This window comes from Triturus cristatus, chromosome 11, assembly GCF_964204655.1.
Source record: "Triturus cristatus chromosome 11, aTriCri1.1, whole genome shotgun sequence".
NCBI lineage: Eukaryota > Metazoa > Chordata > Amphibia > Caudata > Salamandridae > Triturus > Triturus cristatus.
The window spans coordinates 122,292,919-122,319,481 of NC_140594.1; the positions used below are offsets into that span (position 1 = coordinate 122,292,919).

At 44.3% G+C, this 26,563-nt stretch overlaps 1 protein-coding gene across 4 annotated transcripts in view; it reads left to right on the forward strand.

The window, feature by feature from the left end:
- PISD (phosphatidylserine decarboxylase) overlaps window positions 1-26,563 on the forward strand; it is a 351,855-nt gene that overhangs the window by 299,193 nt on the left and 26,099 nt on the right. For all 4 annotated transcript variants that reach the window (XM_085635874.1, XM_085635875.1, XM_085635876.1 and 1 more), the window contains 3 exons: window positions 15,976-16,212; window positions 17,386-17,524; window positions 19,246-19,392. In XM_085635874.1, the coding sequence (XP_085492000.1) occupies window positions 15,976-16,212; window positions 17,386-17,524; window positions 19,246-19,392 (523 nt within the window). The remainder of the gene's footprint in view (window positions 1-15,975; window positions 16,213-17,385; window positions 17,525-19,245; window positions 19,393-26,563) is intronic.

The window sequence follows — 26,563 nt, forward strand, 5'->3', positions numbered from 1 at the left end:
CCTGCATGGTAAACGCCAATCTGGGCTAACAAAATGTGCCCCATATGGTCGCTGGCTATTGAACTCACTCTTCCCTGTGAAGCAAAAACTTTCTCCATTCGAGATGGAGGGGGACACCATTTGTGGGGTACCACTTTGACCTTATTGTGAATCGTGGTTGGATGCCACACCGCCAGGTGTTCATTTAAACATCATACTCTAATGGACTTAAAAACACTGGTACCAGCTGCCTCGTCATAGCCAGACACAAGGGGTAGTAAGCCACCCTCTACTATAGCTCTTATGGGCCCAATGGGTCGTTTGCGACTGGTAAAATGTGTTTTACATCTGACCCAAAATTCGGAGCTATTCAGATAGGTTCACAGATTGTTGAGTGATCTACGGGTTACACCTAAAGCAGGTCTGAGAAGCAAACTTAGCAGTGCAGCGTTTCCAAGTCATGCATAGGAATACTGTTCCAACAGTCTAGCTGATGTTTGGACTGGCCCCGGGCTTTTCTTGCACTTCTGTAAGCCAACTTCTATCTCTTCCTAAGCGTCTGTTCAACTTGTTGTGGGAAGTGCCATACTTCATTTAATGTAACTGGCCTTATCAGCCCAGCACAGTGCTCAAATCCGCTGTGAACTCTGCTTGATGCACACAAGGGAAGTTCACGTCTCACCACTCCCCACCCATGCAACCTCTTCTCAAACACTCCATTGCTGACTCTTTGGTAACCCATGCTTCTTTGTGCATCTTTGTGTGGATAAGTAACTTGAAGCAGTTAGACCAGCCGTGACCCGAGTTGTATCAACTGTTCAATCAGTATCATTCTCATCTTCTTGGCCAACCCTTTGTGCACTATCTTGGGTCCCTATAATTCCAAGAGCATAAAAACTCTCCCATTTCGCTCCCAGCCTATTGCACCATTCAGCCAATCTTTACTGACTGGCAATCATTGTTTCTGCTTCAGAAGATTTATTACGCCTGCCTAATACCTAAAAAGCCATGTGTCAACCTCACTATTTCTTCTAGTTCTCCCCAGTCTCTTTGCCCCTCTTTCTCTCCAATGTCTTTAATAAAGATTTACCCTAAAGGGACTCGCCCGATACCACACCAGCAGTAACATATGCAATGCCCTGTAAATGGGCTTCTCCAAATGCATTTCACACAGTCTGCTCTTAGATATTTCTGTAACTTGAAAAGTGCTGTACACCAGAACCATCTGGGCTGCTCTTCCTCCTTTCCAGTACCGTTGAGAATGAATAATGTTTAGCCACCATGTCAAGGTTATGCATCCCAGGTCATCTCTTATGGTTATCCTACCTTGGGTTCTGATCTTTTTTCCTGGTGCTCCTCTGCATCCAGACCCACATCACCGTAAGCTAGCTTTTCACAAGTGGTCTTTGCCCCCCTCCTTTTCTCCCAGTCAGGGCAATTTCTGACGTACCCGTGCAGCTTTCATGTCTTGCCTCTTCACCAGCTACTGCTCGATGGTCCTGTGCTGCCTATTGCTAAACTCTGTCAAGATTTAAATAATCTCATTCAGGTCATGTCAAGCCTACCTGTCTTCTATCCCCATGACTGCAACCTTCATTTTCATTCTTCCTCACCTTGGCTGTCACCTCTGACTACTACCATCCCCTCAACAACCACAAAATCCACCCTATCTTCACGATCCCTCAGCATACTAGAGCGAATAGATGTACCAAAGCCTCCCAACCTGCTCCTTCCCAGTCCTTAAAAACATACTGCAATGTACCATTCCACTTTTGCCCCCATATCTTATTTTCCGTGTCCATATTTCGTTCCCCTCCTGTAGCATGCAGGCTAGCGGTTTACTATTTCTTGTATTCAAATTAGTCCCTGGGCGCCTCTTCAGACAGTTTCCTTTTATACACTTTTCTCTGCACTGTTGCAGACACCATTTTATCACTTTGAGAAACCTCCTGATGTAAGCAATTCTAGTTCCGAGCCCTGCTTTACAGGCCACAGATTACCTTTCAGTATGAACATCTTCAAAGTGGTTCTCACAACCTACTCCTGCAGGAGAGATCCTCACTCACTCGAGCCCCTCTTCCAACGTCCCATGCATTAAGAGCACATGATGATCACTCGGTAGACTTAGTCTCTGCAGTGCACTTTATTACTATGACTCACTAACCACCCTCCTTTCACCATTGCTTTGATACCACTGTGGAGAAATGTATTCCTAGATCCTAACCAAATAGTTTGGTTATGCTGTGTTACAAGCTTAAGATCCTGAAAAGACTTGTACCCTTTATCGAGAATCACTCACATATCCCAACAGTGTACACAATCATTCAAATCCATCTGATGTACAGTATGCCTTGTAAACACAGTTTACCCTGGAGCATCTGTTTTAAAAAAAAAAAGGGGGGGAAAAAGGCTGCACCGCCTGGTATTGATCCAGAATGCTGCTGCTGCTCGCCTGAAAGCCAGGCTTTCATACAGGGTTCACGCTTGGGCCATCCTTTGATCTCTACATTGACTGTCAGTACACAAGGGTGATATTTAAAGCTATGGTCATGGTCCATAGAGGTTTGCATGAGAACTTGGCAGAATGCATCATCTCCATATTTAAATAGCACTCAGACGTTTGTTCCAGTACACCAGCCTTTCTCTCCTTGAAGTGCCCAAAACGAAATATGTCAGATATGGAGACAAGGCTTTGTAAAATTTAAAATTCTCTTTCTGTCCATTTACACACCAAAAGTTCTCACTCGGTTTACAAAACTGTTAGTGTTGGCTGTGTTCCCTTTATGAGTCCTCTTTTTTGTATATATCGTCTATATTTCAGGCACTTCTTTGAATGGGTGTGTTGATTTTTTAATCCAACTACGGCAAGAAACAATAGCGTACATTTCACTCAAATAATTAATGACTAAATAAGTAAAGACAATCACGTCACAAATCACAACAATCCGATAATCTTCAGAAAAGTAAAACCACTGTTTGTTTTATATATAAAAAAAAAAGATAGAAAGCAGTACCCAGAAAACTGCTTTTGGAACTACTGGACTGCAGAATTTAGTTTGCAAGAAGTGAAAGTAGGAAAGCATAGGTGTACCCTTTAAGTGGATTACAGAACGAGTCAAAAATTGGCTCCATGTGTCAGGTCAGTGAAAAGACTAGCTGTCTTCTCCAGTACTGTACTGAAGCAAGATCCATGTAGGGAACGGACATGCTTGTTGCACTACTGCATTTTATGGGATTTAAAGACGACCAGACTTAATATTGCTTTAATAAGAGTCCCATTTTCTTCAATCTTGAAAGAAATGTTGCTTTTTGATGTAACTAACCACCTGTTGAAACAATGGTGAGGTTTCAGTTTCTATGTTTTCCTTCCTTAACGGTGTACCGATGGGCCCATGCGGGCTGGAACCATCTATCTATCTATGACCCTTCTATCTGCAAGTAGTAGAACCAGTGGTTTTCATGCTTTTTATGTTCGAGTCATGTGGGCTGCTGAATTCATATCTGTGCATAGATCGCCGCCTAGTGTTGGGTCCGGATGATTGCACGTTGTTGTCCTGGAAGAGTCTTCGAAGTATCCTGGGATAGGTGACTCCTCCCCTGGACTACAGTGCGCATGGGCATCCTCTCCATCCTCAGATTGTTTTTTTCCGCCATTGGGTTCGGATGTGCTTATCTTGACTCAAGTTAGGAAAAACTTTTTCTAGGCCAAAAGGCCTTTAGTTCGCGTCGGTACTGTTCCCGATCGGTATCGATAGTATCTTGTTAGTTTACTAACTTCCAGAACCAACTTTTTCGCTTCCTACCCGACCATCACCCGTCATCGACGATGGAATCGAGGACACCATTCAAGCGGTGTCCGGTATGTAATGCGAAATATCCCCACATCGACGTCCATCCGGTGTGCAACAAATGCCTTTCACCGGATCACGACGAATCTACATGTATGGCCTGTGCCCGATTCCGATCCAAGAAGACTCTCCGGAATCGACGAGCAGCGAGACTCGAAGCGCAGCAAGCGGCACCGGCCCCGGCCGACATCTTCAGCGCTGAGACCGAAGATGTCGAAGACGTGGAGAACCTACCCTCCAGCCCCGTTTCCGAACACGACTCCGGCTCGGAAGACGTCGAAGAAAGCCTCTTTCGCAGAGACGAAGACGACACCGAGGTAGGAGACTACAATGAGGCCTTAGGGGCCAAAGAGAGTAGCTCCGATGACGAGCAAGGCCTACCCGTACAGACTGAGAACATCCCAGTGCGCCAGTCTATGGCTCCGGTCGAGGGATCGCCTTCGGGCCTTACCCAAGACCTATCCCGCAGTTCTTCGGCCCCGCCCTCTGGCCCGGCCTCGGACATTCAGCGGCAGCCATTAATACCCAAACCGGCTGATTTCCCTTCTTCGAACCCGAAACCTGTATTGGTTCAACTGAAACCGAAAGTAACGCTGGTCGGATCGAGGCCCACCACACCTTCGACGCCAGCAAAACCCATCGGCACCGAGCGCACCAAACGAGACTTCGGTGCCGAGCTTGCAACGGCCGACGTCGGCGTCGACATACGGAAGAAGACCTTCGGTGCCACCAAACCTACTCGGCTCCCGGCACCGACGCAATCGACTCCGACCCCAAAGGTCAAACTGCCTGCTGCGTCTCACACCGCTTCGACAGCACCACCAAAGGCACACTCATCGAAGACGTCGACGGCCATTACCGCCCCTCGACTCGATGACTCACCGGCGCCGAAAAAGTCCACGCCCGCTTCTACGGAACCAGTCGGCGCAAAGGAATCGATGGCGCTCCAGGTGTGGCCCGTTGCTGCGCAACGCACCAAACACAAAACAGTCCTCCAGGACACATCGGGCTCCGAGCCAATAAAAGCTCCAACAGCCTCTTCGGCACCGGCCAACATTACTATTGGCCTGCCGCCATCCACGGCCCCGAAACTGTTCCAAATCAGGACACGGGTCACCCACACCACGATCACGCCTGCCGAACGTTCTCCTCCGGAGACGTCTCCGTCACATATCATCGACGCCGACACCGGCAGGATGCTGCTCCACAAAAGGAGAATAACTTCAGAGCCAGCTTTGGACTCCTTCCGGATCCCACTTAAAAGAAAGCTGCCAGTGGTTTCGGAACCGGTTGTTTACGAACCTCTCCATTCCCCCTACCAGGATCCACAGTCCTTCTCTCCCACACACTCCGACACAGATGTTTTGGAGGACTACATGGGTGACCACGTCCCCTACCCCGGAGAGATGGACCCTGAAGGCCAACAGGACCCTGATCAAGCTTGGGATGACCCTGTCGACTCCGGTGCACCTATAGATGCACAGGACCCGCAACTCTATGGAGCAAAAACATCTCCCACAGAGGACACTGCCGCGTTCAACTCCTTAATTGAACGTGCTGCGGCCAATCATGGGGTGCAACTTCACTCTGACACCGTAGAGGACGACTTTCTCATGGACACTTTCGCATCCTCAGAAAGGACCATAAAAACTCTACCCATGTTGAAGGGTGTCCTCAAACCAGCAAAGGACATCTTCAAGGAACCCACCAGGGCAAGAGTAATAAACCCCAGGATCGACAAAAAATACAGATCGGCGCCTGGGGACCCCACCTACATTAGAGGCCAGTTACCTCTGGATTCAATTGTAGTTGCGAATGCTCGCAAGAGGGCACACTCTCAAACAGGTGATGCTCCTCCCCCAGACAAAGAGTCCAAGGTGCTAGAGACCTCCGGCAAACGGGTTGCCGCACAGGCGGCTAACATATGGCGTATTGCCAATACTCAGGCGCTCCTCGCTCGCTACGATCGAGCATACTACGACACATTAGAACAACTACTCCAACATCTCCCTGACCAATACAAAGAAGGTGCAGAGATCCTCATCAGGGAGGGACAGCTCCTCACAAATGCATCCATTAAGTGTGCACTGGATGCCGCGGATACAGCTGCCAGAGCCATAAACACTAGCGTCATGTTGCGACGACATGCCTGGTTACGAATCTCCGGATTCAAACCTGAGGTACAAAATAACATCCTCAACCAACCTGTCAACCCCGACTACTTATTCGGGCCGGAGGTTGACACCACTCTAGAGAAAATAAAAAAAGACACGGACACTGCAAAGTCCATGGGGGCTCTACAAACGCAGTCCTTTCGGCGCCCCGGAAATAGAGGAGCAGGTAGAGGACAGGGGTCACAGCAAACATACAACAAAGGCAACACACAGAGCACCTACGACAAAAACACCCGGGGTGGATATCGTGGCTCCAGCACAAAGGGCAGAGGACGCGGCTACGGCAACACCAGGTCCTCCCCCAAGAACAAGCAGTGACGCCCTCTCCCTTCCTCCCGACCACATAACACCTGTCGGGGGAAGGCTACAAAGGTTCCTGTCCACGTGGAACTCCATCACCACGGACAGGTGGGTCAAAGATATTGTCAAATACGGTTACTGCCTAGAATTAACCTCAACTCCACCCACAATACCTCCAAAAAACCGTCCTATGTCCTCAGAGCACTTAACGCTCTTACAGCAGGAGGTGCAAAGTATGCTACTAAAAGGTGCAATAGAGGTCGTACCCGTCCACGAGCAAGGTACGGGGGTGTACTCCCTGTACTTTTTAATACCAAAAAAGGACGGGTCGCTCAGACCTATATTAGACCTGAGACCCCTGAACCGGTACATTCTCTCCGAGCATTTTCACATGCTCACTTTACAGCAAGTCCTCCCGCTGCTCAGGCAGGGAGACTTCCTGGCCACACTGGACCTCAAAGATGCGTATTTCCACATACCCATTCACCCCTCACACAAAAAATACCTCCGGTTCACTGTTCAGGGGCAGCACTACCAGTTCAAAGTCCTTCCCTTCGGCGTGACAACAGCACCCAGGGTTTTCACAAAGTGCCTAGCTACTGTAGCGGCACATCTGCGGAGGCAGCACATACACGTCTACCCTTACCTGGACGACTGGCTCATTCAAGCAAAGTCAGCCCAACAATGTGCCAGCCACATGTCCCGCACCATTCACCTCCTTCACAGTTTGGGGTTCTCACTAAATTACCCAAAGTCCCATCTCCAGCCCGCACACGTACAACAGTACCTAGGTGCGACCATAGACACTCTGGCGGCCACAGCTCAGCCAAATTTAGTGAGAATCAACAGCATACAGATGCTGATTTCCAAGTTCAAACCACAACACTCCCTGCCCGCGCGAGTGTTCATGCAGTTGATAGGCCTGATGGCCTCCTGCATTTTCATAGTCCCACACGCGAGACTACATATGCGCCCGCTCCAGGAGTGCTTAGCACGTCAGTGGAATCAGGCTCAAGGACAGTTGAAAGACCTAGTGTTGGTGAGCAGTCGGGCATACAACTCTCTGCATTGGTGGAATCCACAAAACCTTTGCAAGGGCCGACCGTTCCAAGAGCCTGTTCCACAAATAATACTGACAGCGGACGCGTCTCTCCAGGGATGGGGAGCTCATGTACTCAACTACACAGTGCATGGACTATGGACAACACAACAAAGGAAGAGGCACATCAACATTCTGGAATTGATGGCGATCTTCCTCGCGATGAAAGCGTTCAAAGTACACTTGTGCAACAAAGTCGTGTTGATCCGGACGGACAACATGACTGCCATGTACTACATACAGAAGCAGGGAGGAACACACTCTCCACAGTTGTCTCATCTGGCTCAGAGCATGTGGAAGTGGGCCATTCAGAGGAACATGTTCCTCATGGCAGAACACCTCCCCGGCAAGGACAACCAGATGGCGGATCTGCTTAGCAGACACAGCCACCAGATGCACGAGTGGGAGTTACACCCATCAGTACTCCAACCGTACTTCCAGCAGTGGGGTCATCCAGAGATAGACCTATTCGCCACAAGCGAAAACGCAAAATGCCAAAGCTATGCCGCCAGGTTCCCACATCCGCAGTCGCAGGGCAATGCGATATGGATGAACTGGACCGGCAGATTTGCGTACGCTTTTCCCCCAGCCCCACTAATACCGCTGGTGGCACGCAAACTCAGACAACACTCACTGACACTCATCCTGGTTGCTCCAACGTGGGCACGCCAGCCGTGGTACACCACCTTTCTCGAACTCTCCGTGGTGCCGCATCAACGGCTGCGGGTCAAACCCGAGCATTTGACGCAGAACCATGGAGAGGTTCAGCACCCAGATCCGCAACAGCTGAACCTGGCAATCTGGCTCCTGAAGTCCTAGAGTTTGGCTACCTCAACCTGCCACCTGACTGTATGGACATCATTAAGGAGGCCAGGAGACCCACTACCAGAGCTTGCTATGCAGCCAAATGGAAGAGGTTCGCCATTTATTGCAATAATAATGACATCAACCCGCTAGACGCATCCATCCAAAACATTATTTGTTACCTATTACACCTCTACCGATGCAATCTGGCGTACACCTCTATACGTGTCCATTTGACCGCAATATCAGCCTATCTACAGACCAGGCAGCACCTCTCTCTATTCAGAGTGCCTGCCATCAAAGCATTCTTGGAAGGACTCAAACGAGTCATTCCTCCTAGCCACCCACCAGCCCCAATGTGGAACCTCAACTTGGTCCTCACACGCCTGATGGGTCCACCCTTTGAACCTCTACACTCATGCGAGATTCAATTCCTTACCTGGAAAGTAGCTTTCCTAGTAGCGATAACTTCTTTACGAAGAGTTAGTGAACTCCAGGCACTGACCGTCCAAGAGCCATTTATACAAGTTCACGCCAACAGGGTCGTACTACGTACCAACCCCAAGTTCATGCCCAAGGTGGTATCGCAGTTCCACATGAATCAGACTATTGAACTGCCGGTTTTCTTTCAAAACCCACAGACTGTCGCTGAAAGGGCACTCCATACCCTAGATGTAAAGAGGGCCCTCATGTATTATATCGACAGGACCAAACCCTTTAGGAAAACACAACAACTTTTCGTTGCCTTTGCCCCACACCACAAAGGTAACGCTATCTCCAAAGCAGGTATAGCCAGATGGATCGTTAAATGTATTCAAATTTGCTATCAAAAGGCTAAACGCACTTTAACGATTCCCCCACGAGCCCACTCAACACGTAAGTTAGGGGCCTCCATGGCTTTCCTAGGAAACATTCCTTTGCATGATATATGTAGAGCAGCCACCTGGTCCACTACACATACATTTACCAAACACTATTGTGTAGATGTACAATCAAAACAGCAGGCAGCTGTAGGACAGGCTGTTCTCAAAACTCTTTTTCAGACCGCTGCAGCTGGCACTGGTAGCCGCCGCTAATAGAGGGCACTGCTATGTATTCTATGCACAGATATGAATTCAGCAGCCCACATGCCTCGAACTGAATATGCTACTTACCAGTATGCATCTGTTCTTGGCATGTAGGGCTGCTGACATTCATATCGCCCTCCCTCCTCCCCGGCGCCTGTAGCAGCTGCAGCCCTCAGAATTACTGTAAAGCATGGTCATCACTTTCTGTATCTACTCCATCACTGCCACAATGGCGAAAAACAATCTGAGGATGGAGAGGATGCCCATGCGCACTGTAGTCCAGGGGAGGAGTCACCTATCCCAGGATACTTCGAAGACTCTTCCAGGACAACAACGTGCAATCATCCGGACCCAACACTAGGCGGCGATCTATGCACAGATATGAATGTCAGCAGCCCTACATGCCAAGAACAGATGCATACTGGTAAGTAGCATATTCAATTTGCTCCAGACGGCTTACTCCCACACATTAATAACCATCGTTATTCGTTAAATGAAAGCCGTGCTTTCGCAGTGGCATGTGAACATGCCTTGTCCTCATTATAACTTACTCAGAGGTTAGTTACCTTGTAACACTGAAATTAACCTACGTTTGTCATGCAGATAGAAGGGAATACTGGCATCCAAAGGGAGAAACAAAGAAGTAGCTGCACTTTTTAAAAGAGGGAGCAACAGGATTAAATATATACTTGATTTCCATGAATCCATTAATTGGCATGTGGTTTCTGGGCGCTTCTCAAAGGAAGTATCGCCAGGCCACCCTGCTTTCACACCACTCAGACGACGAAATCGTTCCCTTAATAAACGTCACAATTGAAGACAAGGTTATTAAAAGGTGTGCCAGCATTCCTCAGCATGGCTCCTGAGGGGTGGTTATGCACTAAAAGCAGCCTGTTGGCATTAACTGTAGAAGGGAGGGAAGGAGGTGGGTGGTGTGTTTATTAGTCATTGCAGGGCTTATGCGTATATTGTAGTATTTGGCAGTGCGCCTCAGTTCCACTGCTGCCCACTTCATGAAGACGCAATGCCTACATTCACCCACTGGAAATATACCCACTACTTCCCTTCCTCCACATCCATTGTAAAAACAAATTTGTCTTCCAAATCGTACACTCTAATCACGTTTGTATGTGGTGACAATTTTACTCTTCTAAAAGGGCAGTCTTCTCTACCTGATCATCAGCCAGGCAAAGATCAGCTAAATCACCCCCTCGCTCTGGCATTTCCATTATCTCACGTCTCATAACTATTAAAACAAGACCCCCACACCATGTTCAACCACCTGGCAGCAAATACATCCAGCGTACACCTACCTGCAGCACCTGTAGCTCAAAGTAGCTTATACTAAAGATTCCTAAGGGGAATACAAACCAGGAAACATCCCCTACACCATGAGAACCCCTCCCACCTGGGACTGGCCTCATCTCTCCTGATGTCCAGGAGAGTACTTAAGACCCTCCTGTTCTTCATCTACTTAAGGCACCAATATCTGCTAATTCAAGCAAATCGACCAGTCTGCATTGAATATTTGGCCAAATGGGTCACCGAAATCTCAGGCCTTCCTGCTCTGCTTCTATTATGTGATATTTTGTACTGCTCTTGTGAGGGAAGGTTAGTCTACAAGTGATCAAAAAAGGTGTTCTATATGGTCATTTTCGGCAGGAAATATTTTGCTCTCTGTATAGCATTACAGTCTGTGCTAGGTCCTCCCTAAATTATGAATGTTAAGAAAATAAACAATAAAATGCAATAGCTATGTGTGTAGCACCTGTTGCTTCTTGAAGCTAGCTCAGCACCTTATAAATACGTGGAAAGCTGTCGCTGCCAGTCCACTTGAACGTGATAAGGACCTGGACTAGCCTTACTCTTATTGTCGCAAAGAACATTTGCGCCACAGATTAAATAGGTTTAAAAATAAAATACTACTACTCTCTATGCTTGCAGTCTAAGTTGACTTTCACTAGTTTCCTGTTGTGCATTTAGGGGCACGTCCTACAGTCTACATGCTTTTTCCCGAACATACTCAAAAGTATATCTCTTTCTATATGCATTATGGTCTTACTTTTTCCATTGGCCCATCTGAATGACAGATGGTGGTGGTGTAGATAAAGTGCATGGCAGAAAACTAAAATCCTCTAGTGCGAGATGAGGTGTTGAGACCTGGCTCTATTACAGGTGCTCGAGAGGGAGCACCAGTACCTTTATAAGGTTATCGAACTCTGAGGTGGCTTGCAATATCCTTATAATTATGGTGGTTGTACTTTATTCCTTATACTACATGGTCATACCATAACCCTCTCCACAAACCACTTAAATCTTTGGAGTGTTGCTCTTTCATATGGAAGAGCTGGAATGTTTGCAGACATGAAGACTAAAAGCAGACTTTGTAGAGCAAAATTAAACATGCCAAAAGCAGTCTATTTGTTGCAAAAATATATTATAATCCGTTTAATACAAGGCAATTTTCTTTTACAAAAATACCCAAAAAACATTGTTGCTCAGAATGTGTACAGAAGGACCGAGATTCTGTCTTCCTTTAATTACCTAAAACTTGCATGAAATACACATTACTATACATCTCCCCTCTTTGCTGATCTCTGTTCATCTGGAAAAACGGAGCAGAAGGAGGTAAAGGCAGGTTTCGGTTTCATTTTTTAAACTACAGCTTTGATTATTCTCTGTAACCTACCTTTGGTTATATTTGAGCAGCTAGGTAATTTCCTTATTACAGGGAACAAGATACGATACAAGTAGCCTGTAATAAAGAAATTCGAGAAGGGCTCCTATATAGGGATTGCAAGCACCCATGTATTATATTATATTGTATTGAATTGCTATTGCATTTATTTAGCGCTTACTGCTCCTGAGGAGGTGATGAAGTGCTTTGCGGTGAGTAGCATGCTACCTGGGAGCCCAAAGTTAGTGGTCAATCAATTGGTTATTGGGATTAGTCTTGTGCTGTCAAACCATTCCAATGCGATAAGTACTTTCAAACCCAGAAAGGACATCTAGTACAGCAATACATTCTGTACTGTGAAGTATTGTTACAGTTTATGCAAACAAATCATATTACACCGTATATAAACTACATATACAACCTTGTTATGTAAACACGTGCCAACTTAATAAGTGACGAGGCAGTTGATGAACATGTTGCAACAATCGTAATATGTAAATTCAGAGCATTGTTTATCTTACCCATTTATTACCTGGTTTGGAAGGACTTTAGAAGCCTGAAGAGCACCGTGCCCCACAGAACAGACACCACTGTCTGCCGAATGGATGAGTCTGAGGTCACCATGACACCCCAGCATCCATCCTCTTAGTGGAGCACACCTGGCTGTGGCCCAACATTGATTAAATATCTACATGTTGGTTCGGATCTGCCTACATCAATATTATTAATAATAAACAAATGGTTGACAGTGGTATTCTCTCCTTCTGGCCTAAAAATGGTCAAGATTCAAATGGTGCCTCTAATTTGATACTACCTCTTGTAATACTTCCACGAAGACATCCTTTTGCCAGCTGGCTTTCCCCAGCCTCTCAGAAATCTAACTAATGGAAGGATGAGGATAGAGAAGAGTTTTCCAAGCTATCTACCAGGGCGCCTTTCTGGTGAAGCCAGGCAGATTGTTCTCCTGCCTGAAACAAATGTTTCTCCCCACGTGAGGTTTGTGCCGGTGATGTGAAGCCTATTCACAATGTCGTGGCCTTCAGACTTTTCACCCACTCCCGTCATGTTCTCCTTGGACACAGCAGTAGAGGACTTGGACCTGTTTGCTATACTCCCTCCCAGGCACTTTGTTGATTTATTGACTGGTCATCAGTCCGTATGTATCCTCATTCTGCCAGTGGCATTGACACCAGCCTCCCGATTTGGCCAGCTTTAGTTTGAGAGATATCCAAACTCTATACTGTTTCAGACAGCTACCTTAATGCTGGCTTGGCTCTACGTGAAACAATAACTGCAAAGACCTTTCACTGTTACCTTTCTTAAGAGGTTTACAGTGAAGCTGATTATTAGGTTAGCAAAGCCTAAATATCATGTGGCAACTCAGAGCAGCCTATGCTGGTTCCACCGGCCCATGTATGTTTATCACAGCAGCTTCTCTGTCCTTGCCTCAGTCTCAGGCGCCAGCTGTTTCAGGGGTGCCATCATTTAATTTAAACCAGAAGTCGTTTTCTTAGCAATCTGAGCGAGTGCCACAGAAAAAGTCACCCCCCCCAAAATAAAGTTGCGGCGAAGTAAGAGATTGTAAATGGCACACATGCCTTTATAGTTCCCCAGTTCTTTGAGATTTGTTGTTTAAATTTAGACATCCACTCACCTCCCTGTTTTATGAGGACTCCAGAAGAACATTGGAGACGTCCACAATCTTGAAGTAAGACTAGCCTTATCATTCTGCATAGAAAATAACTAAGGACTTTCCAGATGCAATATCAGTTGAGGAGGCACTTAGCCAGGCATGAAATCTTGTAAGGCATCTGTAGCCTGTATATCACACAGGTAAGGAATGTGTGTGCATCAAATCCTGAGGCTATTCATGCACATTCCGCTATAGCTAGTGCATCCTCCATGACTAAATAAAGGGATGCCTTGGTAAGGAAATGCTTAGTGTAGTTATATAGGCAGCACCACACGACTTCGCATATTGGTTCCTTGGGACTTTTCAATTCGTTTGACCTTGGCAGCACGCTTGGGTATGCCGTCTTTTGCCTGCACACTCGCACATTTCTATGCTTGACTATCTGCTCCCAGTGATTATGGATGGTAGACAGCTGGACATCAGAGCAATGATGGAACTTTACCTAATTGTTACACTAGGACTTTGTATACCCAAGGTTCTTACCGATGTTCTGCATCCAGTCTTCATCTCCTAGTAAAAACAAGTGTTTGTCGGATCACTGTGTCAAATATGGGAACTGAAATGTATGTTGCATGGTGCATGCTGTACTGAGCTACCATTTAGTTATATATATTTATTTTAATAGCAACAGAATCATCACTCAATAGTCCATGTTCCCAGAGCAGACTCAAGCTTGTCTGCCTGATAGACTATGCTTTGCTCACTAATAGACTGACTTACATCAGGATATTGGAACTGGTATTGCATGAACTATCTTGTGCTTCATAAAAGCGAGCTGAAGGTTGACCCTTTTGTGGCCCAAGGTACGCCTTTGTGATTTCCTTTGCACATGGGAGAGCACCTTGTGTTGGCAGTGATGTTGAAGGCTCATCATCACAGCGTCTTCCCGGTCTGGGTTGCGTTCCATATTGTAGAACTGTGGGAGTTCCTGTATAGTGCCCTTTCTCATTTAAAGGGGGATTTCATCTGATTGAGGATCAACTGTCTCTTTACAGGAGTCTTCCTGGACTGGTAGAGAGTGTGTCAGAAGTGCCTGATGTCAGCCGCTGAGGCTTTATAAAACGGACTGCATGCCATAATAGTGATCTTTGCTGTTAGAGTTAAAACTCTGTGTCCGTGTCAGATTTTTTCAAAAGTCTGAAATTCATTAATTGGACGAGTCCGCCCAAGATTTGTGTGGACTTTGGGACCCCGAGGCCATGAAAGCTATTCTGGGAAAATTCCTGAATTCTGTGTGTACTCTTAGCACCCTATACCCACATCTGGATTCAAATGAGATGTATTTCTCCAGGTGAGGAACCTTCTTCCTCAAACACTCATTTAGAAATGTATGTCCATACCCACTCCCACCCTTCAAATATACTTCAGTTTTTAAAATATATCTTAATTAAATTTTAATTTGAATACAAACACAGTTGTGTCCAGTATAGCATAATTATTTAAACAGCATGAAACACCAGGAACACAGACCTGTTTCAGAGCAAAGCAGTTCTGCACATTGAAGAAAATGCAAAATAACTGACTACGTAATAACATACCTACAACACAGCCTCAAGGAGATGTAGTGACATCACATCAAAGTGCACCCTTCAAACATACTTCATCTTCTGTAAAAGAAGTTTCCCTATGTTTCCTGTTTGGGAGTGACGGTGCAGGATATTTGGAAGTACCCCCACAGTTCTGGCTGTGAGCATCCAGGCAGGTTGTTTGCTCACCCCCTTGTTACCCTCCCTTTGTGTGGCTCGTCTTTTCAATCGTGCTCTTCCACTCAACCGTGGTGTAAAATGTGTTATATAAGCAGGTTGTCTCCAACATTGAGTGGAACTGGCAGTTCGAAAAATCTGCAAATGCAGATTGTTTGAATGACAAACTGTAAACTACATTAAAAAAACTTCAATGGTTAGTGCTATTAATTGTCAGTCACCATAAAGGCAATTTTTCTGACAGTCTGCATGCTCTAACCACACAAAAAGAAGATCTGGAGTGACCGCGCATCAGATAAAGACAAACACTGGTCCATTTATGCCGCTAGGCTCAGACCGCATGCACAGAGGAATTGTGCCCTTGATTTCAGAACTAACCTTTGGCTTCAGTGAACAATATAAACGTCATTTTTCAGGTAGATTGGCTTAATAAAAGTAGGTGTGTGTTCACAAAGAATAGAAGTGTTCTATTTTGGGACATTATGCTTGACCGGGTCAGTATAGGATTGCAATGATTTTGGTTGAACCTGTTGAATTCATACCTGCTTTATCAATGATTGTAATGGGAGAGAGTGAATGTTGGAAAGTATACAAAAATGAAGTGAACTTATGTTCCTCTGGTTTCCCATAGGTCGCTTTATACAAAACTGTGCCAACACGTTTGCTGTCGCGGGCCTGGGGGCGCCTGAACCAGGTTGAGTTGCCCACTTGGCTCCGGAAGCCAGTCTACAGCCTTTACATCTGGACCTTTGGTGTCAACATGAAAGAGGCGGCTGTGGAGGATCTTCATCACTACAGGAACTTGAGCGAGTTCTTCCGAAGAAAACTGAAGCCTCAGGCGCGGCCGGTCTGTGACATGCATAGTATGGTAAGGAGCCTGGTTGAAACAGCTGCAGTATGGTGATCTAGGCGCGGCCGGTCTGTGACGTGCATAGTATGGTAAGGAGCCTGGTTGAAACAGCTGCAGTATGGTGATCTAGGCGCGGCCGGTCTGTGACATGCAAAGTATGGTAAGGAGCCTGGTTAAAACAGCGGCAGTATGGTGATCTAGAAAGCGGCCGGTCTGTGACATGCAAAGTATGGTAAGGAGTCTGGTTAACACATCTGCAGTGTGGTCATCTAGGGGCGGCCGGTCTGTGACATGCATAGTTTGGTAAGGAGCCTGGTTGAAACAGCTGCAGTTTGGTGATCTAGGCGCGGCTGGTCTGACGTGCATAGTATGGTAAGGAGCCTGGTTGAAACCACTGCAGTATGGTGATCTAGGCGCAGCCAGTCTGTGACGTGCATAGTATGGTAAGGAGCGTGGTTAAAACAGCGGCAGTATGGTGATCTAGGCGTAGTTTGGTAAGGAGGCTGGTTGACACATCTGCAGTATGGTGACCATGGGATCTGGTTGCAGTATGCACAGTATTATTAGTCAGAGGTATATCTTTGAGGTCAAGAGTGAGAAGCATGTCTGCAAGATGGACTGAATGGTGAGTGAGGGGGCCTGTTTGATGGGTGAAGTGTCAGTCTGCAGCATGCGTTTTATGGAGCAACAGTATTGTGAATTGAGCTCATCAGCCACATGCAGAGTCTGGTGGGTGAGGGACTTGACATCACATCTGCCGAGGATGAGTGAGACAATAAGTATACTAAACAGTGATGGATGGAATGCTTGAATTCATCTCAGTCAATGGTAATCACTCGGGCTGCATCCCAGTCCATTGTTATCTTGATGAGGATGAGTGAGACGCTCGTCTGAGCAGTGCCCATGATAGTTTGAAAGCTTCGCTGGACATGAACAGTATCAGTTGTGAGAGGTCAGTAAGTGACACGCACATCCTCATTGGTGAGGGGCAAGTAAGTGATGTGTGGAGTATAGAACGTGAGGGACCCATGTGGCATACAGTCTTGTGTATATATTGAGCAAGGGGTGCATGTGTGACATGTCTCATAGGTTGATTTGACATGCATAGTTTAGGGTATGCAATGCTAAACTTTAAAAACTTTCCCAGACCGAACTCTTATATACCGTTGGTTATATGACCTTTTTCTACAGATCAGTCCATCTGATGGAAAAATCTTGCACTTTGGGCGCGTGAAGAACTGTGAAGTAGAGCAGGTGAAAGGTGTTACCTACTCCCTGGAGTCATTTCTGGGGCCGCGGACATGGACCGATAATCTGCCAGTCACCAGAAGTAAGTGATCAATGTAGGCAAGCAGACTGTAAGCTGTGGATTCTCAGCCATCAGAGGGCGCGCAGCTCGAACTCATCCCCTTCTATGGGACAGTCTCCCCTTTGCCAGGGAAATACCGAAATAAACTTTACTAGAAGTCTAACTTTGGGCCCTGCATGTCAGGCCAAGGTATGTTACTTTAATTGAAAATATCACTCTCCTTTGCTTGAAGGAATTGCTCAGCTTTGTCCACTACTTCAATAGTCAGTCACTCCTGTACATTTTAAAAGGCATGCTTGCTGAAAAACGGATGTATACACAACCTACCTGGTTCTTTCGGGTACAGGTCCTTTGAGGCGTCATAGACCCAGCCCAGCTTAAATTGGGATTGTCTGTGTTCTCAAAAATGTATGCCCATCACCTTCCCATCTTCTTCATGATAGGTTCTTCACTAATAAACCCGATAGGTTCTTCACTAATAAACCTAACCAAAGCTAGAATCCCAGGGGATTTTGTTTTTTTAAAACAAAAAAAGACTTATTTTTGTATGTGCCCACATAGGCCCTGATTGCTGAAAGTTATATCTTTAAAAACCATATTGAAAAACACACTAAAGATTAAGGGCTGATCCAGCATTTGCTAATTTCTATTTAAAAAGCTTCTTACCAGAATCTTAGCTGCCGCCATTGGTCAGTCTCCCCATTGCCTGGTTTGGGGTAGGGGCAACCTTCTACCATGGTGAGGACCCCCTGAAGGGACTACCCACCTAATAAAATAACATAACCCCCTCAGTCTAATCAGGTTGCCAAGCTCACTGTGAAAAAAAGCCAAGGCAGGCCAGAAAATGTAGAGTAGGGGCGTGGCTCTCCTTGCTTGACAGGGTTTTCCTCTCTACCAGTTCCCTTCAGGGTAGCCTCAATCAGGAAAGCACAGTCTGCCGCCTCAGCATGGCCATGCCAAAGGCTGGTAAACAGGTGACTGATTCTGATAAGCAGTGCAGAAATAACTACTGGACCAAACTTTCTACTGATTAATTGCTCTTCATGACCATTAGGCCACAAAACCTGCAGTTTACATGGTTCATGATAAAGCATCAGTTTTTGCTCCAGAACATTCGCTTTATTAATCAGAGTCATCACCAACAGGCATATGTTCATAGGCCTGTCTGTCATACTAGGTGTCTGTAATAACAATGATCGTGAGGTGATTGGAAACACACAGGGAACTAGTGTAATCACTACAATGCAATAATTGTGAAAATATTCAGCTGAGAACCACATGCATCTGCTTCTATGAACTGCTAACTATTATATGTTGACAGAGTCTAAAAATATTGAGTAAGGGTGTCTCAGAGACTTGACTCAATTTGTGTCTTTTCCCCCTGGTTATATACGAAACCTTCATAACACACTGACGTTTTTCACCAGCATATTCATGCCATATAGGAACCTGCTCGAGAATCTTCACGGTGCAGTAGCCTCTCTTAATAATTTGAGTGCAACAATTTGTCCTGGGTGCTGGCCGTCAAACACAGCACTCTGCCCCTGCCCTTCAGAGTGCACTGGGACTTACGTCAGATCTTCAAAGCTTTGTATGATCTGTATTCACTCTGCGGCACTGCGTGTAATCCCTTAACTAGATCACCTCCACTTCAGGAGTTTAATACATGTATTAAAACACCCTGTCATATAATTTAAGTCTGTAAATTGTTGACCGTGTTTTTTTTTCATTTTCCATCCTAGCTTCACCGAGTACTTCTTTCCAGGACCAGCTGGTCACCAAGGAGGGAAATGAACTGTATCACTGTGTTATTTACTTGGCACCAGGGGATTATCACTGCTTTCACTCGCCCACCGACTGGAGTGTGCACCACCGGCGGCACTTCCCAGGTAAGGCTTTTAAGAGTGTTGGCTCAACAGCACTTGGTCAATGTTTTCTTCAATGAAGCCGCCAGTGAGCGCCCCTTTGAGTGGGTGGATGGAAGTGTCCTGGCTGGAAATCTCTGTAGACTTGCAGTGATAACATCAGTTTTAGTAGCTTGGTGTGCGTATTTTTTCTAATATTGTTTTCGTTTTACTAAAGTGTCTAACAATATGGCGTTACAAAAGGTGTAAGAATTGTGTTTGGAAATTCCGTTACATTAAATATAACTTTGATTGAATCCTTTAATGTTTATCCTGGTTTGTTCTTTTTGTGGGCTATGCCTTTAGGACAGCTGACATCTATCACAGGGATGTAAATGTGTGTGGGTTGTAATGTGGTTATTTGAAGGGTGTGTTTTTTCCAACGTGACCTGGTGAAATGCGGTGATGCAGTTTGTATCCTTGCATCACTGGTGAGGAGCATTTCCCAATTTGCTTTGAGGTCTTTAGTGCCAGAAAGCTTTGATGCTTGAATGTTCACTTGGAAATGTGATTTATTTTAGCAACCTTCGTAATGCTATCGGTGTTTATCAGTACTGTTGCCAAAAAGAGCTTATGTAGTTAGTTGCAGGCCAGTGCTTGCATGTATAGACTGGGGAGTATATGAATGAGATGAGTCCAATGTGTCAACAGTTGGGCAGGGTGTTTGAGGTTCTGAGATAAGCTACAAATCTCCTGCAGACAATTGGATTTTACAGGTTTTCATGATTGAAAGGTGGAAGATGAGAGTGCAAAAATCTGCTTTCATGTGCGAAGAGGTACTAGATGTTTGCCGGTATCACTGCTCGATGCATGGTGTGGGTTCATTTAGGCTAAGGGAGAAGCATGCTATTGGGATTTTAAGTTAGTTAAAGTTTTGTGATTCAGACTTGAGTGTTCCAGAGCTCTGGGTCTATAATGAGAAAGCAGCACCGCCAATTTGGCATTTCTGAACTCTGGAATGTCAAGTAGGTGTTCCGCCTTTCACCATAGTACCCTCCTTGTCGGTAGGTTTGTAGATTTTGTTACTGGACTAAAGGGACCTACTCACATTGATTTTCTGATGCACTATTTGTAGGGCTCGAGCATTATGGCCCCATGGTTGGAGAGGAAGCTCAGCCTGGCAGCTGTGCTCTGAATCTTACTGAGTCTGGGTTTCAGTGTGACCGTGAAGTACTGAACCAATTGTACAGGCTTGTTGAAAGGAATCTTAGAAAGTAGAGGATTCTCCTCTGTGTCTAGATTGAGGATTTGATTACTTGGTGGTTCTTTAACTCGAAGGATCTATTTCATAGATTTTCACCTTTCTTTGTCCATTGGCCTCTTGGCTGAAACGAAGACCAATTGCCATGTACCAGGATTTCTGTTTCAGCTTAATTGAGGAGTTGGGCATTCTTGCCTTTTTTAGATTGCTAGCAGAGAAGGTACAAGTACTCTGTTATCAGTACTTTGTACTTATTTCACTTCAATCTAAGTGTCCTTATCCTATTTCCAGTAGGAGAAACCCAAACCTTCATCTGGGAGTGGCAGGGTCCCAATAGATTGTTGAAGGACCACTGCTTCAGTGTGGAATGGATAGAGTTTAAAGTTGATCTCAAGGCGCTGACAGGAACAAGGACATCTACGCTCCGGAGCCTGTTCACTAAAGAGGACGGTGAACAATATCAAAGGCAGCTGAGAGAGAGCAGAGCTGGCTGCCTAAAGTTCACTGTTGCCTTGAGGTCACCCATATTGTGATCGATGGAAACCTGTTGCCGTGCTTGGGTCTTAACTATGTTTAGCAATATGACTGGGACTTTCTTGCCTTCAATGAAATACTCTCTTATCCCAAAGAAGTCTTTCCTGCCATGAAGACTGTTTCCGAAAATGCTTTCTGAAAAGCAAGTGCGTATGCTCCATGTATATATAGAGTGATGACATCCTTTTAAGTTTCAAAAGAGAAGTTTATTAAAAGTTTGTCAAAAAAGAAACATCAAAATATCAAATAACATAGCATCAAAAAGTAACATTGTTGAACATATCATTAATGGCACTTAGGTAAGTAATCATTTTTTTTTTTTTGTTTAAACATTTTTTTATTGTTTTCTTACCAACATACCAATCCAATTCCCACAAAAGCACCAGCAACTCACCAGAGAATATTACATACGACATTTCAACCATTTATGCATTGGAGAAGTTACCCTTCCCGCTGGGGGCCCCCCTCCCACTCCCTCCCGCAACCCATGTCAGTGTGCCCCCGTCTTCCTATCCACCCACTGATGTGGCCCTCCCTATTACTATGATGCATATAGGGGTATTCAAACCTGTCTCTGTCAGCTTGGGCGTTCCCCTGGGTTCAGCCGCGTTGAATGTGTCCACCTACCATAGTGACCCCCCTCCTACTCCCCGCTTATCGCATCCTCATGTCGGTCAGGTATGCCCCCCTCTCCTATGTTTTCTGACATCAGCCCCTGAAGTTCAACCACTAGTGACTCCCATGCACGGGCCGTCGCTAACGCCTTTTCGTCGTTCCTCCTATGCACTAATTGCAGGCGAAGTGTGCCTTCCGCGCCTGCCCATTTCGCGAACGCCGTCCTCCACCTCAGAAAGCTAGGCCCCACCCTTGACTTATAGGTAAGTAATCATATAAGAAAAGAAAGTCCATGGCAAAGATAAGGGTATAGAAAAGGAAAACAGGTTCGAAAATGAATAAGGATGCAAATAAAACAAAATTACATTAGATCAAGTAAAAATTAGAAAGAATGACAAAACCAGAGAGTTCAAGGGGATGAGCAACTTCCTGGATACATGGTATTGTAGCAAAGGATCTTTTAGCACTATCATCAAAAAATGTCGTAACACAAGACCATAAAAGTTATCTTTTTTGTTTCAGCGACATGGGAAATACAAAAGTAGTGTTGAGTCTGTGATTATGGCAAACAGAGTACCACCAAGCTAAATTCGAGAGTTTGGAGGCATCTTTCCAATTTTTTGTGATTTGCTGAAAGGCAGCAACCACTAACGGGTCAATGATTTGAGTTTGTGCTTTTGGTTTGTTCCAACTTTTGGAGAGACTGCCTAGAAAAATATTTGCAAATGAAAGGGGGATGTTAGTCCCAAAAATAGCATTAATTTGGAGCCAGACTGATTTCCAAAATTGCATAACTTGTGGACAAAAAAAGAGTGCTGAAGATCTGCCTGTGGAAACGAACAAGACCAACAAGTGCTGGGAGTGTCAGAATGCATTTTATGTAGGGAAACTGGTGTTAACAACAATCTATTATAAATAAATAAAAAGTTTGTGTGGCACTAGCTGCTCTGGAAGTCTTTCTAATTTTCGGCCAGATCTTATCCCAAATAGATATGGGCCAATGTATACCTAAATCGGTCTACTAGGAAATTTCAATCTTTGTTTTGGATCTTGGTAAAAGTGGGGATAATAAGCAGGTGTAAAGGGTGGAGGCCTTAGGCGATCTGCAGAGGATGCTTGACCAGAAGTGATCTAGTGGCAAGGGGGTGTGAGGCAAGGATTGAAATATGAGTAAGAATCTAGTATGGCAGAGCGTAAGGCTAGAAATGTATGTGCAAATGATAAAGGTAAGTGAAAAAGAGAGCGTGCTTTTGGAAAAGTGTCATTTTTAAATAACTGATGCACCCATCAAATGCCTCTATCCCTCCAAGTTCTCGAATAAATAGTTTTTTCTTGATGCAAATAAAGTTATTATGCCATATAGTGGAGTTGAGAAATGTATTAAAATCGTGTGGCTCAACATGAAGAAGTTTATTCAAACTATTACACGAGTGCTTAATAATAGGCGTATGCAAGTTTTGCGGTTTTCTCGTAAAAGATAAATATTCTTGGAAAGAAAACGGGGAAAGGAAGGAATTCTCTAGATCGATCCAAAGAGGCAGATCAGGAGAAGGGCTAGACAACCACTTGGATATATGTTTTCGTAAAAAGGCTTCATGAAATTTGGGGAGATCAGGGAAGCTGACACCTCCTTCGGATTTCGGACACGACAACTTTAATAAGGACTTTCTAGGTTTTTTTGCTCAACCAAAGAAAGGAAGTAGAGATGGAATTAATTTTGTGAATCCATTTTGTAGGAATGGGTACTGGAATATAGATAGAGGATAATAGGTGTTAACATCATTTTAATGGTGTTAAGACATCCCCACCATGAGAGATATAAAGGATGCCATTTGGTCGTGAGGGAGCTAAGCTTCTCAATGCATTTATTGAACTTAAGAGGAATTGATGATTTAATGGAGGGAGTGAACCATATGCCAAGATATTTTATGTGAAGGGGTTTCCAAGTAAAATTGGAAAGGGAAAAATCTTCTTTAAAAGTATGTTTAGATAAGGGCAAAATGTCACACTTGTCATTATTTAATCTGTAGCTCGAAACTAAAGAATATGATTTGACTTCATTCAAAAAGGCCAGCATGGAATTTTGAGGTTGGGAGAGGAATAAAAGAACGTCGTCGGCATAAGCGGCTAATTTAACCTGTAAAGAATTAGAGTTGTAACCCGTGATGGATTGATTCTGTTTTATTTTAGACAAGAAGGGTTCTAGGGCTAAATTAAAGAGGAAAGGAGATAAGGGACAACCTTGCCGTACTCCTCTATGGAGAGTAAAGTAGGGAGAGGTAAGACCTTGGCAAAAATGGCAGCTTTAGGACTCGAGTAGAGCAGAGAAATCAAGGAGATGATTTTTGGGCCAAAACCAAACCATTTTAGTGTCTGAAAGATGAAAGGCCAATATACTCCATCAAAAGTCTTCTCGGCATCTAGGGCAATGGAGGCAAGGGGTTCTGAAAGATTTGGCGACTTGTAAATGATGTAAAAAACAAACGGGTATTGTCATTAATAGATCATCCTTTGACAAAGCCTGATTGTTCCTTATCTAAGAGATGGGGTAGAAACGTTTCCAATCGAAGAGCTAATGATTTTGAGAAGATTTTATAGTCTATGTTAACTAGGGAAATGGGTTGATAGTTTTTGCAATAATGTAAATCATTCACCTCCTTTGGAATAAGACAAAATAAGGCTTCCAGAAAAGTACCAGAGTAATTACCAGAAGAAAGAAAAGAGGAAATTAAAGTATGTAACTTAGGAACAATTATTTGGGCAAAATGTAAAAAATTCAACAGTAAAACCGTCCGGGCTGGGGGCCTTATCTTTCTTAAGGGATTTAAGAGCACTAAGTCAAATCGGTTTCAAGGAGGTCAAGATGTAGAGACTGAGAGGCTGGGATGGGCGTTTGTGGATTGAGGAGAGATAAAGGGAAATATCATCTTCAGTAGGATATAACTCAGAAGTATAAAGTTGTTGATAAAATTGAACAAATTCTTGTAAAATATCGGCGTCTTTGTATTTAGAAGTGTTTGTGTCCGATATTATAGATTCAATACGAAGCTTATTTTGTTTGGTCTTTAGATAATTAGCTAATAGTTTGCCAGATTTATTTTGTCCACCATAGAATTTAGCGCTAGTCTTTAAAAGAAACAAAGAAACAGCGTCAGTAGTGTCTTTATTATACTGAATCTTGGCATTAATAAGATGAGTTAAGCAATTTTTCGATTTGGAAGTGTAATAAGTATGCTCCAATTTCTTTATCTTCGAGAGGAGTTCCCTATTTAAAGCCCAAGCTGTTTTCCGTTTATTAGAAGTGTACCGAATAATAAAGTCACGGGCAGAAGCTTTAAAAACGTCCCAAATTATAGAAAAGAGTATAGTGTCAGTATTGTTTAAAAGGAAGTATTAATTGAAGAAAGAAATAAAGGAAGTATTGAAGTGAGGGTCTAAAAGCATGGAATTGTTAAAGCGCCATCTCCTGGGGTGATCAGAATGAGGCAAAAAGTCTAACAGGATGGAAACAGGGGCATGGTCGGAAATGAGTATGGGGCCTATATCTGCAGATATGAGAGATTGGGAGACACTGTGTGATGTGAAAATATAATCAATTCTTGATTGGGTCGTATGGGGTGGAGAGTAAAAAGTATATTCTTGCAAGGACAGATGACATAATCTTCATGCATTGGTTAACTGTAAGTGTTTTATAGTTTGTGTGAAAGTTTTATGTGCTTTTGAAGGAGTGAAAGGAACTGTGGATTTCCGATCTAAAAAAGGATCAAAAACCTGATTGCAGTCCCCAGCTAGAATTACATTGCTAGCAAAATGTTGAGAAATCAGTTGATATACATGGGACCAAAAAGGAGCGTTACCAGAAGAAGGGGCATAGACATTAAAAAGAGAGATTGAGACACCATCAATCTGTAGCTTGGTATACAGCCATCTACCTTCCTCATCTCTCTCTTGCAAAATAAGGGAAGTCTTCAATGATTTGTGGACTAGAGTGATAGCACCATTTCTTTTGCCATCACCAGGTGGATAGAGTTCACCAACCCAATTTTTCTTAAGCTTTAAAGATTCAGATTCGGTAAGATGGGTTTTTTGCAGCAAAACAATTTTAGCATTCAGTTTAGATAAGTAAGATAATACCCGTTGTCTCTTAATAGGGGAGTTTAAACCTTTAACATACTAGTACTGATTTTTAAAACCATAATTCAAGGGAACAGAACAAATAGTAAAATAAACCAGCCTTGAAGTAAATACCATTAAAATGCAAATAAGATGCCATTAGATGTATGCAAAACTTGAAACTTAAAGAAGTGAAGGAGGAGGAAAGACGGAGGGAAAAAGGGGGTGTGGAGATTATAAAGAACAATCGATGAGAATAGGAGAGATTATAAAAATATGAAAAATGGAAGAGATAAGAATAGAAGAGGGTTCGCAGGTAAAGGAAAAAGTTAAGGAAAAAAGGAGTGAAGAAAAAAGTGTCACTGTGAAAAAATCGAATATGGCAATAAATATGACGATGAGAAAAGAAAGAAACGGAGAAAGAAGCAAAAAAATGAAGATAGAGAAGTAAGGTAAGAGCCAATGAAGAAAACACAAATTACATACTTACAAATAATCCAAGAAACATGTAAGGTGGGGGAGATGAGGCCACATGGGAGAATGATGTATCCAGACTTCAAACAGGAAGCGGGAAGGAACGAGAATTGGCAAGCAATACAACACAGGGGAAAGTACATCGAGGGAAACGAATCCTGCAAGGAAAAAGGAGGTTAATGAACATTCAAAACAACCAAGCCAGGAGGAACATTATCA